Source organism: Macrobrachium nipponense, chromosome 7, assembly GCF_015104395.2.
Source record: "Macrobrachium nipponense isolate FS-2020 chromosome 7, ASM1510439v2, whole genome shotgun sequence".
NCBI classification, from domain to species: Eukaryota; Metazoa; Arthropoda; class Malacostraca; order Decapoda; family Palaemonidae; genus Macrobrachium; species Macrobrachium nipponense.
Window position 1 is genome coordinate 39,557,893 of NC_061109.1, and position 14,221 is coordinate 39,572,113.

General features: G+C 37.5%; 1 protein-coding gene across 4 annotated transcripts in view; it reads right to left on the minus strand.

The window, feature by feature from the left end:
- The window catches only part of LOC135217762 (caveolin-3-like), a 103,224-nt gene that overhangs the window by 35,710 nt on the left and 53,293 nt on the right, over positions 1 to 14,221 (minus strand). For 3 of the 4 annotated variants that reach the window (XM_064253782.1, XM_064253777.1, XM_064253778.1), the window contains exon 3: positions 11,949 to 12,067. The exons of the other annotated variant lie outside the window; for it this stretch is intronic. In XM_064253782.1, the coding sequence (XP_064109852.1) occupies positions 11,949 to 12,018 (70 nt within the window). In that variant the 5' untranslated portion in view covers positions 12,019 to 12,067. The remainder of the gene's footprint in view (positions 1 to 11,948; positions 12,068 to 14,221) is intronic. 4 annotated transcript variants of the gene reach the window in all.

Genomic DNA, 14,221 nt, shown 5'->3' on the forward strand with positions numbered 1-14,221 from the left:
TGATCGTACTGATAGCATTGTATATCCCAAAGAACAATCAACATTATCCCGTCATTATCTATCCGTTTCCGTTCATTATTTCTGTTACTATCCTTCTCTTCTTACGCATTTCCTCTAAAGCAAAACATATAAGGATATATTCGTTCAGTTTTTGCATCCAGTGTTGTTGTTTTACAATAAGCCGGCCTTATGCCAGCACGGGCTCTTGTTCTGTGGTAACCACAAACGACCTCTCTCTTAAATTCAGGACTGAATTCTCACTCAGCCTAACGAACCTCCATAAATAGAACTTAAATAAATGTCTCGTATCTTTCTTTCCGTCTATATTCCCGTCTTCACTAATCTCTCCAGCATCGCAGAAAATGGTAACATCAAGGTAAGTTACAACAATTAATAAATTGCCAAAAGATTATCGTTATCTTACCGACATGCACTCAGTATTGCGGTTTAAAATGCGGTTAAATGAAGATCGCTCTTTGAAGGACACTGGGGGTCGGGATGGGTAGCGGTAGGGGGGAGCCAGTCTCGGCCTGATCTGGAAAGTCTGGCTTCATTTATATGTCTAGTTTATTCCAGTTCATTCGAGCACTGGACTGGTATAATGCATTAGCCTTTCTTTTCAGGAGGCGTTTCCAACCGATTGTAGTCACGAGATGGAGAAATGTTTATTTTTAAGGATATGGAGTACGGGAAAACTTCGGAAGTAATTGCGTTTTCTCACTCGATGTGAAAATATATAACCTAAAATGAATTATACAATTATTTGCTTAAGGCCTTTTATGGAAAAAGAATGCAGATGCCAGGTCGATGACCTGTTTTCATTTTTTTATATATAATTTTCTTCTAGATCCCGAGAATTCTTCAAATAAGAGACTCCATGTCGTCTATTCAGCTTGGCCTCCTCAATTGCCGAACGATCTTAGAACGATTCTCCTCTCTCTCTCTCTCTCTCTCTCTCTCTCTCTCTCTCTCTCTCTCTCTCTTAATCCTATACTGCAGTTCGCACTCTCTCACTCATTTCCATGACTTTCGCGTCGCATGACATGACAGATGATGCAAAGGCACGTGACCAAAGCCGTCTCTTTTCTGTAAGAATCGATTGATACCAGGTGGTTGGAAGGGGTTTTAAGAAAAGAGAGAAAACAGAAAGAATAAAAGGTATAATAATTGCAGGGGAGAACACCAGGAAAGAAAATTGGCACTAGAATTAATCAGGAAGACGTGGCAAACTGCAAGGAGGAAAATCGGGAAGGAATTTTCAGGATGGAAATCATAAAAGGAATGGCAGGAAAGAACTTGTACAGAAAAATATAGAGAAGTCACAGATTAATAGACGATATCAGTTCAGGGTGTAACTTACTAAGATAGATATAAAAAACTAAAAAACCCAAGAGAATTTTTGTTAGGCATCCTCAAAATCTACATTACAGGAGTGTATGCAAATTGTGTCTTCTAGTATTCGGTTTGATAGGGGCTTTATCTTTGATACAACTAAAATGTGGAACAGTTTGCCAGCCTTGCCTAGTGCAGTTATGGAATCTCCTGGCCTCCAAGTGATTCAGGGAAAAGCAAATTCGTTCCAGGTGTATTGGTTTTATTTTCTATTCTCATATTTATTTTCATACAGTACTATACCTTCCCACAACATTTGTCTATAGTTGAACCAAAATGTGGCGGATGGCAGGAGGTGTAATCAGAAGGCTTCGTATTTAAATCTAAAAGTTTAGGACTCTTTCCTTTGTAAGCAAAGGGAAAAATCTCATCGGTTTATTAGTAAAGCCGGATTAAGTTCTGTACTGGATGGTGAGAGGCCAGTCCCTCCACCCACACTTTCATTTCTTACTTTTTTTTTCTTTTTCCTTATTATAAATTTACAGGGTGAGATGAGAGAATGACAATGTAGGCTACATATACAGAACGCTATTATATATATAGACGAAGATGAAAGACCGAACGAATTTTATGGCTTTATAATGACGAGTTAAATCCTAATCATGCAAGCTGGAATTTCAATCCTTTAAAGACGTGACCTATGTATACCCGATAAAATCTTTCAGTAAGATCAACTTGGCTTACAGGGAGTTTGGAGGCGGTCTTACTCTGGGATATGTAGTGCAATTAAAAGATCATAAAAGATTATCTCTTATCACATCTTCACTTCTGTATGCTGCAAAGGGTCAACAATACCTTGCCTTTGTGTTTCTTTGATGGACTCGTTTTAGATGTTAACGTATAGAAAAAGTCTTTTCAAGATTCTAAGATCGCTATAGGGTGGGGCCAGGAAAAGAATGCAGCTCTGCTAGATCTATCAGTCATTTTAAATCTCATCGTTGAGGTTAATCCCTTTTTTATGACTTTACCTGAAATCTGTCATTTGCTGTACTTCGTTTTCTAAAGAAACAAAGAGTAAATTTTGGTTGTTCCTGATGATTTTCCTTTCTTTGTGTGTTTTTTGGAAATAATAATCAAAGATCTTGTAATAATGCCATAACGCCAATCCATTTGATTATTGTCCATATACCATTTTAGTAGTTATTTAGATATGCATGTGTGTACTAATAATTGTTTTTCGGTCTGTATATGCCCACACAAACACAAAATACACACACAAGCACAGGTTACTCGAGGTCGCATTTAGACGAAATGAAAACAAAATCCGGGATAAATACGCAGCGAACACTCCAAGTGAGTGGTTAATCATGGTCAATTAATCTGCGTTTACCGCTGAGGTTTTAGATTTAAGTAGGTCGGTTTCGTTAAGGGTAAAATGACCAAAATGCCCTTAACTGCGAACTATATACTCCGGGATAAACCCCTATGTCACCCGCCACGACATATTGATTTGACTGTAGTGGGCAAAGCTGTAACGAGAAGATTTTCTCAAAATTTACGTTACAGCTTCTGTCAATTTTCCGGCGACTTATAATCAGTTGATGAATACTAATATTCATTTGAAAACTTCCGCCAACTTATCGTTTTGTTTTCCGACATCAGTAGTGGACTGGAGTGCAGTCACCCAGTAACTATACTCGTTTTTTTCCATCTGTCCACCCGCTAGTAGTGGATGCGTATGGTAACACTGCGTCCCAGGCTTTAGAGTGTTACATTCAGCTAATATTCAACAATAATAACAATATCCTATTTCGAATATTAACGGTGTAATTCGCTTACAGTAAATTATTAAAACACTTTTCAGTTGCAAATGTACACCCAGATATCCTTTTATTTTACCTAAAACTTACACATAGCGTAACTATCTAAAGCCCGGGACGCAGTGTTACCATACGCAAACATCACAGGCGGGTGGACAGATGAAAAAAAAACATCATAGACTTTTAGTGTTGTTCACTGTCCAGTCTCCTGATAATTAACAGACGACTAAGTGTAGTGATGTGCCTAAGACCTCTCCGGTTTTCTTTGGAATTCTGTAGGATTATTCTATGGCCCTGTTTTCTCTGCCGACGTAGCTGTTAAGATACCTGTAAGTTTTCAGTATGTTAACTTTTGACTTTTGGTTGGTTGAACTTATGACGGTGGTTACAATGAATCACTGAGGCCGAGGCCCGAGGGTGGCACGCGTTCACTTGTCCTGAAACATAGGCCTAAGTGGGTGTCAGTGACACCCTTGGTTTACGGGTTGCAGTGAAGCAAGAACCCGTGCCATCACAAGGCTGGCTTAATCTAAGGACACCCTTGGTCTCTCAGGATATCAGATCTGTGAATAATGTTTCTTTTTGCCACTTAACATAGCCTATCAGTGCAGTTATGACGGCAATCGGGTATAGGAAGGTGGTATACCAGTAAGGTTTCCGTAGGAATTACGGTGCCTATTGTATACGTAGCCCTAACTTTATTTGCAGCAGGTTTAAAGGTAAAGGTACTAGGTTAAAATGCTGTGTTGCTTACACATGTGAATGCTCAGAATGATTTAGAATCGAAGAGTGTCATGTAGCCTGATACTAAATGTGACACCTGAAATTTCGGGGAATAGGATTAGAGTAGGTTAGCCAAGGCATAGCCTAGGCCTAATCAGAAAAGTAAGGTAGTCTAGCCAACGAGACATAAGCAAAGACAACCTAGCAGTAACCTCACTTAGTTTTGTGTATACCATAGCCTAGCCTTCCCTAGTGGGGTAGTACCGTAGTCTACCTCATATGGTGCACTGTAGTCATTACTTAGGTTCTTTGCATTCGCCTTTCGGGCCAGATCTGCAGCCCGTCAAGCCTTTTACTGTACCTCCATTCATGTTCTTATATCTTAATTTCCACGCTTTCCTACCTATCAACCGTTTCATTGTGCTACTTTTCTGATCTCATTTTAACTTAAAGCGCTGAATGACCTCATAGGTCTTAGCTCTAGACCTTTAGCATGAATTTTATATTCCATTCCATTCTGATAGTCTAGCCTGAGCTTTTGAGTTACCCTAGCCTGATGATGGTGTGGCAGTGTCATTTTGAAACCAAAGTTAGACCTAGGCCAATTTCAGTTTGCAATGAAAGTTAGATTCTGTTTTCTGTAATCCCTGCATATTTCAGTTTATGCATGGAGGTTGAATGTTACCAGTTTTTTTTTTTCTTTTTTTATTAGATCACATAATGACATTAGCCTAAGTCTTTGCCTGGTACAATTTATATTTAGTGTAATGCTAAAAAGTAAATATTCACAATTGCCAGTAATTTTGTAATCATTTGGTACATTAATTTCACAAGTAGTACATACATGAACCATTTATTTCTAACTGCTAATCTTGTGATGTATATCCCCCAAACACCATATGTTTAATTATGAGGACCACTAGACCTACCCGCCGATTTTCACAAATCATGCTTTACATACTGGTATAGTGGCTCAGTGAAATTTTTTAATTGATCAGAGTATTTGTCTGTACTGTTTTAGTATTAATGTTGATGTTATTCTTACCCACTGGAAATGTGGAGCATAAAAGCCACTGCAGTGTACCTACATAATTATCACTGAATAGACTATAAAATTTAGATTATAACTTAAAAATATAGTCCATTAGATTTGAAAAATTAGCAAAGTGCAAAACCATCCAAGCATTTTAGTATAAGAACTTGTGATACTTTCATTTGGTGAAAATTTTATCTAACTCATATGGATAAAAAATATTCACTAGTGCTATTGAACATGCATAGTAGGTGCTGAAAATGTTCCTAAGAATGTCAGGAAGTTATAGAATGTCAAGAAGTTATAATCATTTACAAAATGATAAAATAACTGTGTATTGGTAAATTTGTAAGCTGGTATTCAACTTGCCCTTCAAACTCCATAAGGATAAGTATGTAAATTACCAATATTTGAGCAATGATGTGAAACTCCAAGTTGGATGGAACTTTAGAATTTTACATTAAGCATTTCTAAGCTTTACAGTATTAGAGAATTAACTTTGTGACATAAAAATAACCTTACAAAGAACAACATTTCAAAAACATCATGGTGAATAACATTGAAAGGTATTTCCTTTACATAAACTCCCAGCCTTGTATCCTTTTGACAAGAATTTGATGCAGAATTTAAAAAAAAAATCTAGTTTAGATATAAAGAAACAGTTTCAATGAAATTGTTATAATCTAGACACATTTAGTGGTCAACAGGCTCATAGAAAATGAGAAAAAGGAAAAAGCAGTTATGAGGTTGGGGCTTGATCATGGAGAAAATAATAGACCTACCCCCTGAAGGAAGAATGATTCTAGTTAATGAAAAACAGAATGGGGAAGAAAATTTCATGCATTGGCAATAGAATAAACAGTGCTTGCAGTAACCTTAGCCTAGGGTGGAGTGATGTATGGTATGTACGGTCGAAACCTAGGAAAGGTTAGGTGTCTCTGAGCCCTATGATAGAACATGTTTATACCTTCCTGAGGTAGGTTAGGTGTTAGGCAGTACTTTGACATGGACATGTTAGGTATGTTTGAGTCTCTAGAATAGTTTAGGTTTAGGGGTCTAGGGTAGGATAGCCATTGGTATGTTCCTTGGATAAGCAGAGTGGGTGATGGCTCTTAGGGCTGGTTATGTGTGTGTGTGTGTGTGTGTGTGGCAAGTTAACTGTGTTGGTGCTCTAGGATAAGTTATGGTATTTTGAGGTGTCTAGGAGAGGCTAATTGTGTTTAGTTCTCATAGGGCAGGCTAGGTGTGGTTTTGATACATTCTCTCTCTCTCTCTCTCTGCCTTCTCTCTCTCCTGCTCTCACTCTCTCTCCTCTCTCTCTCTCTCTCTCTCTCTCTCTCTCTCTGAGTCTGCCTGTCTGTCTGTGTGGCCATGTTGGACATGCTAAGTGCTTTGGGGGTCTTAGGACATTTGACTGTAATGATCATAGTAAAGTAAAAAGTTTAATGCACCAATAGTACAAGGTTTAATTGGGCCGCTGAGGAAAATTTAGATAGTTAGGTAGCACCCACAAAACAGGTTAGGCTGTCTTAATAATTTGCACAAAAAAGACTGGTTAATGTTAAAAAAAAATCTGATTGTTGTGACACTTTCAAGGTACCAGTATGAAAGCATTTACCTAGTCTTTTCATGCTATTGGTAAATTATGAAAGTGCTCTCCTGCCATTCCTCTGGCATTTAATAATTACTTCTCTTTGTTCCATTCTTGTTTTATGCCCCCAGGTTAAAAAAAAAGAAAAAAAATGGTTGATTACTGCATGGGAAAATATAGTCCCAGACAGCATCAGCCATCAAGGATTAATAAGACAACCCCCCCTTCAACAGGTTTGCGGATTGACACCTGAACCTAACCATATGGTAGGAATGGAATCCTTGTTAGCCATAGCCTATGGTAGGAATGGAATCCTTGTTAGCCATAGCCTATGGTAGGAATGGAATCCTTGTTAGCCATAGCCTATGGTAGGAATGGAATCCTTGGTAGGGCGCCATGCCTATGGTAGGAATGGGATCCTTGTTAGCCATAGCCTATGGTAGGAATGGAATCCTTGTTAGCCATATGGTAGAAATGGAATCCTTGTCAGGACAGTTGGAGAAGCAGTTGAGAGGTGAAAGATCATGATTCATGGGTCAGTTATTATCAGCAGTCATTGTTCAGCACAATATATAAGCCTTGAACCATAGTAGCTCATCAGTCATTTTTATTTATTCCTTGTAGGAGGATATTTGATAAAACTTGTCATTTAGGTAAACAATGTTTCATATTACATACATCATTACATATTTTCAGTTATGCACAGCTGTTAGGTTATATAGTAATAAGCAGTAAAATAGTGGATTTTTTAAAGACTTTTAGAATAAAGGAATTATTAGCAAAAGACTAAAAGAGGAGGATGAAGGGCCTAAGAGCTGGCAAGAGAGTTGACTCGAGAGAAATAAGATGCTAAATTCTAAGGAAATTGACTCCGTGAAGGAAAGGTCGTGCAAAAATTGAAGGGAAACTCATTTATATCGACGAATAAAGGGGAAGTAGAAGAAACATAAACTTACATAAATGTGAAGTGCAGATGATGACTTGAATATTGACATAAATCATGAATGTGATCAGCAGTAATCGGTAATAAGCAAAGTTACCCCAAAGCGTGGCTTTGCCATTGAGACGTCATTTATTAATCCAGTTCTACAAGTTATTGGTATGATTATATGAATGTAAAATTGCGTGTTCGTGCTAATGTTCAAGTTTCCAGAAGACGTATTAAGCATTGATCAACATGTCTGGTAAAAGGTAAGTACACATAAGATATTTTAGAAACTGGTCGATAATCCGCCTGAACATAGTATGCTATTGAGAGGATACGTAATCAACGCGACTATAAAATGCCAAATCTATCGTAGTTATCACTGACTAATCTGAATGATGAAAGACATAACAAAAAACCTCTTCAATAAGTGTACAAATGCAATTAGTTGAGCTTAATAAGAACCTTTTTTAAATTAATGGCTTAGCAGTTGACCTTATATTTAAAGGGGGGGGGGGCGTGTGAGTTGCTTAAAATTATCCATTTAGCACTTATGTTGTATTTTTAGCGTATATTTTTCGCACCATCAGAAGAGTGATGCCCAGTGTTTCTCAAATTAAAATTCCTCTTAGAGGAAGTATTTGTCTTGTTCGTTTTCTTTTGGTATTTTTTCCCATGCTCACGAACGACCCTGATCCAACTTAAAGTGTTGTGCAAGTTTTAAGATTAATTTAGTTTTGTTCATACTTTAACTTCTAGGCTGTAGAAGGCATTTTTTTTTATCAGAATCTTTCTAACTCCTTCCCTCGACTTGCATTTATTTTTTTTTTTCTTGGTGTAAGTGCATTACGAGAGGAATGTCATGCTTGAAAGACGAAACGTAATGTTACGAGTGGAGGTACTGGTGTATATAAATGTTTCGTGAGAACTTATAATGAAGAACAGAAAAGGCTCTGAAGGAAATGATTCTCTGCCACTAAATTTGCCTTCGAGATCTTTAGTGAAAAGATAGGCTAGACAGCAACAGCCGACTAGTGAACATCATTCAAAGTGGCGAACTATTGTTGAAATTATAAGTTGTGTGAAACAAACACTGTCCTTACGAATGACTGAAACTTGAAATTACTCCCCAGAAGATCGTTCTTGGTGTTCTGTTCTTAGATTAACAGCCCAGTCGTTGCAAGCTTATTGGCGGGTTGTCATCCATAGGCTTAATGACTTGACAGTCCGAAAACAAACACACATGATACAGGTAGTTTAATTTTGTATTAAAGTTTGACAACCAAAAGGTCTGGAACCTTTTTAGTGGAGTATATGACTTTTAAATCGGCTTTAAATGCTGTAAATTTATATTCGAAGAAGCGAGGTCGATTTTGTGAAGTTCGAATTTCGAGTTAACTTTTCAGCCACAGTGCTAAAAGCATATTATGCTACAACAGTTGCTTGTCAGGATCTTTGGCATCTTTCTGAGACACTCAGTCCTTGTGATGCTATTCTCCTTGCCATTTGTCACAGGCCTTTAGATTTTAACGTGGGAAACAAGATTTGCCAATCGGAGTGGAAAATGAATGGACTGTAATTCTTGTAGAATTTCCAAGATTTTTTTTTTCTTTCTTTTTTTTGCAGAAGGTAAGCTGCTTTTGATGTAAAGCCCATTTATTACGAAGTCGGGACTAGCTTGCCATTTCAAAAACGACTTTTGAAAGTCATTTGAAAGGCGAAAGTCTTGCTTATGTTCCATGCCGTCAGTGCACCTCACTTGGTGAATGTAGGTGAACTGGAGGGTGTTTGCATTGTCCTTCGGCCCCCAACTGCACCCACTTAGTCTATTGACTTTACCTCCATTCTTGCTTCCATTATTCTATCTTCCTGTTCAATTAACCACAGAAACTTTATATTATTATTATTATTGTTGTTGTTGTAGTTGTTGTCGTAATTGGTGAATGGCCGAAAGTGTCCCAGTGCTTGGCTTCAAAGCGTAAATTTCATAACCCAGACTCTAGCGCCTCAGTGGCGTGATCGGTATGGTCTTGACCTGCCACCTCGGTGGACGCGAGTTCGATTCTCGGGCATTCCATTGAGGTGTTAGAGATGTGTATTTCTGGTGATAGAAGTGTACTCTCGACGTGGTTCGGAAGTCACGTAAAGCCGCTGGTCCCGTTGCTGAATAACTACTGGTTCCATGCAACGTAAAAACACCATACAGACAAATAACCCAGACTAATCCGCGCACTTTCAATATACCCCAAATTTTGTGGACGCGCATCACCCACACTGCTCTACTTGATTTAACTTTTTTTTTTTATAAAGACCTACGTAATATTTTGAAATTTGTTTTCTTGTAGGTCTTGTAGTGAAAAACATCATCAGTCTTAACTAGACGATTGCTTATACACAGATAATGTTTGGCGTCGATACAAAATTATATTGCGTGGTGAATGTTGCAACAGAGGCGATAGCAGAGGCATGTATAGTGAATAAAAAATTCTAAGGTAGTAATAATCTCTCTCTCTCTCTCTCTCTCTCTCTCTCTCTCTCTCTCTCTCGAGATAATTTAGCTTGCTTGAAAAATAAAGATGTCACGTTTAATCTTGATATTTTTTTTCTATTTTATACCAAAGGCGCTTTTACTCGGCGTGTGGTAAAAAAAAATGATAAACACTTGACGGTTATCAACGTGGTTGACGTGAAATCAATACAACGGCAGGTGTAAGTGAAAGCTTTTATAGGTGATATGGGAGAGTGATTAGTGATGACTGGTACTTGCTACAACAACTATAAGTGACACTTATACACGTAGGAACCTGGTGTTTGTGTAGTTGCTATAGTGGATTCACATCAACCGTGCATTTGATGTCTAGGCCAGTCCCTTACGACGCTCCTGATTGGCTGTTGATAAGCCAATCACAGGGCTGGAAACTCTGTCTCTCTCGTGAGTTCACATGGGTAGAATCTATGTTCCACCTCTCCTGAGGTATACGTCTTCCAGGAGATGTGGAACATATATCCTGCCTATGTGAACTCTCTCTCGACAGAGTTTCCAGCCCTGTGATTGGTTTATCAACAGCCAATAAAGAGCGTCGTAAGGGACTGGCCTAGACATCAAATGCACGGTTGATGTGAATCTACTATAGTACTATTACAATACTGTGAAGATATCGTTGCCAAAAAGTAGTGACATTTTCGGAACATTATGATTATATGTATATTATTTGTATACTATTTGTATATACTTATTATATATATATATATATATATATATATATATATATATATATATATATATATATATATATATATATATATATTATAACATGCTTATAAATATTATTTATATATATACATATATATTGTATTCTTGTATGTAAATATGTGTATGCACGTGAGTTTAAGAACAAGCATATATGAACACATGTAGTGAGCGTGTTTTTATGAATGGTGTTTATTTGTGCGGCCTTTTTCCAGTTTTGTGGGCAATTGCTTGTATTAAGGATTAAAGGAAAACTGATCCTTGGTAAGGTGACCCTTGTACCGATGGTTCTGGAGTGAGTCCAATTAATATAGAAAAAATCATATTGAAGTCCTAGATATGCATTGCGTTCAGTTCATTTGCAATAGTGACTGAGTTCTTGACTCAGAAGACACACGTTGCAGGTGAGAGAAAAACAAGACAAGACAAGGATTTATGTAAGAAGTATGATCCTTGCAGTGTTTTTTCTTTATACTGTATACGGAATAGAAACAGATTCTTAAGCAATGTTCTATAGTGCTGCTTCCTTACTTACCAATCTGCGTCATTTGCGCAAAGGTTATGTCTTGCTAAATGTCGAGCTTTCTATGGATGTATGAGTAATATTCGATGATAGTCACAGATTTCGGGTAAAGGAGTCTATGCTAACTTAATCTAGTAAGTTATGGGAAATACCAAACTTCTCGAAATTGCTTCTCTGGAATTTAACAAAAAATATCATTACTATTTGGTGAGATGTTACAATTAAGAACGTTACTGGTAAATTATACGTTGGTTAACTTTCTTCAAGCATAGATAAGCTTGGTTAATGGGTGATTTCACAAAAAAACTGAGAATTGGTATATAACTGAAATTTTCTTAATGAATATTTCCATGTTCTCATAGGGTCCCTTCGTCCTGCTAACGACGTTTGGAAGCCGCTGTAATTGATAGGTGTAGTTGCACTCTGCCATAGGCCTAGTAGCAGGACTGCCAAGTCATACAAAACCAGAACTAGTCTGCAGCTGAATAGCGGGTGAGTGTATGCCATTACTCTTTGAAATTTAACAGCTCGGTTTGTCTTCCTGGATTCTGCATGCCATCTTGATCAGCCTTTTGTTTGTTTGGATGACTGGCTCGCTGCGTTGTCCTTTGACTGAACTACCTACCTACCTTTCGGCAAAACTGTTGTCACTTCTATGACGACATGCTTATACGCCAAGGAATGTCGCAGAGAAAGAAGAGGGTGTGGGATGCACTCGTATACAGTTCAAGAATCTCTGGTCAAGTCGTACCTTTTTCAAAACTATCGTCCCAAGGCACGATATCAGAGATTGCTGCCTCTGCGTCGTCCACGCCTTCCATTTGTCAAAACACTGTCACTCTCCGGCGTTGGTGTTGGTGTTTGGTCGAGCTGACGGCAAGGAGAGAGCTAAACTAGCATGTTTCTTATCTTTTCGACCATCACACACATTCAAGAAATCCACCATTTCGTTCCGGCTGTATCTTTGGTGTACTAGACTTTTATTATATTCATTCTTTTTGTTTTGTTCTGTTTTTGTGTTTATCCTTTTATGTCTTCCCAAATGGATAGCCTGAACTTCCTAATGCAAGGTGTTTCTTCTCGAGATCCCTAATCTAACTGCCGACCGGCTTGGATGATTGAGAACTAACTGGTGTCCCATCTCCCAGTGCCACATTTAATTGCTTTTAAAACACTTTGAGAGCGCAGGTATATTTTTGTACTGTCGCATAATATCATGAAAGTAATCTGTCATTTTTCATGAAAGCTCCTCCTTTACAAGGAGAAGTGGGGACGTCTCTCATTTACAGTTATAAAGGTAGGGATTTTTAATTAAGGCTCTCATTAAGTTAAAGGCTTTCTTGGTAAAGATTTCATTGAATTACTGTTCCCTGTGGTAACCTGTCATTATCTGTAGTCTCATACTAGTTTTATATGGCCATTTCTTCTTTAGTTTAGTTATATACAGGAAGAAAAATGGGTCCATTCCCGTCTTTGAAAATAAATTGGTTATTATCTTTCATTGTGTTGCTGTTAGCCTGCTCATAGATTTTATAATGAAAGTATTCGAGGAGAGGAAAATATGGTTTAGACTGGATAACGATAGCAACTTGGCAGATTTAGAATATGCAGTTGTTGCCATTTTAATGAGCAAAACACCCACACAGGTGCATCATATATTCATCGATAGTGATATGGGACTTGAGCATATATCTGAGAAGCACAAATAATGAGAAACAGTGTAGAAAGGAATACAAAGGTTGAGTCTTTCAAAATAATTGGGAACAATTTTATCCTTTACAGGTATCTCTAACGTTGAAATTTAGTGTAAGAGTGAAGAGGGCAAATCGGTTGTTATAAAGACTGATTAAGATTTGGAAATCAAATAGACTGACATTGCATCCGATGGTCAAATTATACAGAAGTCTAATACGGTTTCTGTTCCTTGACGAACACTAATCTTGGTGTGGCAGTGAAACAAAATGTAAAATAAATGTTTAAGAATATTTGGAGTCGGTTAAAAGGATACAGTGAAAAGTGACACCAGAATGAAAAGTACAAAGTTCTGTTTGTAGATGAAGTGAAGATAAAAGGGTGAGGAAGATGTTGGGGGGAATAAATAGTATGTAAGCACCAAAAGAGTTTGGTAGATGTAAACCTACTGCAAGAGCCAGAAGTGAATATCAGTGAATAAGTACTAAGCTCTTTCGTTTACTTAAAGCATACACTTCTTCTGGGTACTGTCTTCTGAAGAAAAGCATACATTAAATGCACGAATGCGCTTGGTATTCATGCTTTTTAATATTTCCTCTGGTTCTTGCATTTTATTTAGTCACGTGATCCTTGCGACGGTATAGCATATAGACCTATGCATATGGTAACTATGATAACTTTGAGACGGGAAGATGAAAATGAATGAAGAATTGTGAAAGAAAAACCACAAGTATTTACGTTTAATACTTTTGAGTTACAAATTAAGACAGACTGTTCCATAGATTCACACGAAATCTACACAACGAACACAGAAATAAACTTACAACATTACGATATACAAAAGCAACAGAGGCTTAACTATTTCATTGCCTAATATATTTGCTTGAGTTTTACAATTGATGCCTTGTAATCCTAAAGGAAACGAATTGAGAAATTCTCCTTCCTGTTAGGATTTGAACTGGTTGAAATTGAAGTTAGTGCTTAACCCATACAGCCCATTATAATGTCAAATATTTAAACAACAGAGTAACACATACGTGACGCTGGGGTTATCTCGCAGAGGTTCTACGGTTTTTAATCATGAACCATTTTGACATTACAGATCGCACAAATGTCTGTGTGTGTGTGTGTGTGTAAGACTGTGCGTTAGCGAATGAACAGAATATAAAAATGTGAATTCACTAGTTCCATTTATATTAATTATTAGATTTATATAAGTAAGTTCCTTCTGATAATGATATACTGCACTGCCTGAGATATATTGCATATACACGTAACACCAAATAAGCCAAGATTCCAGCACTAATAGATGACCTACATAGATTAACCTAT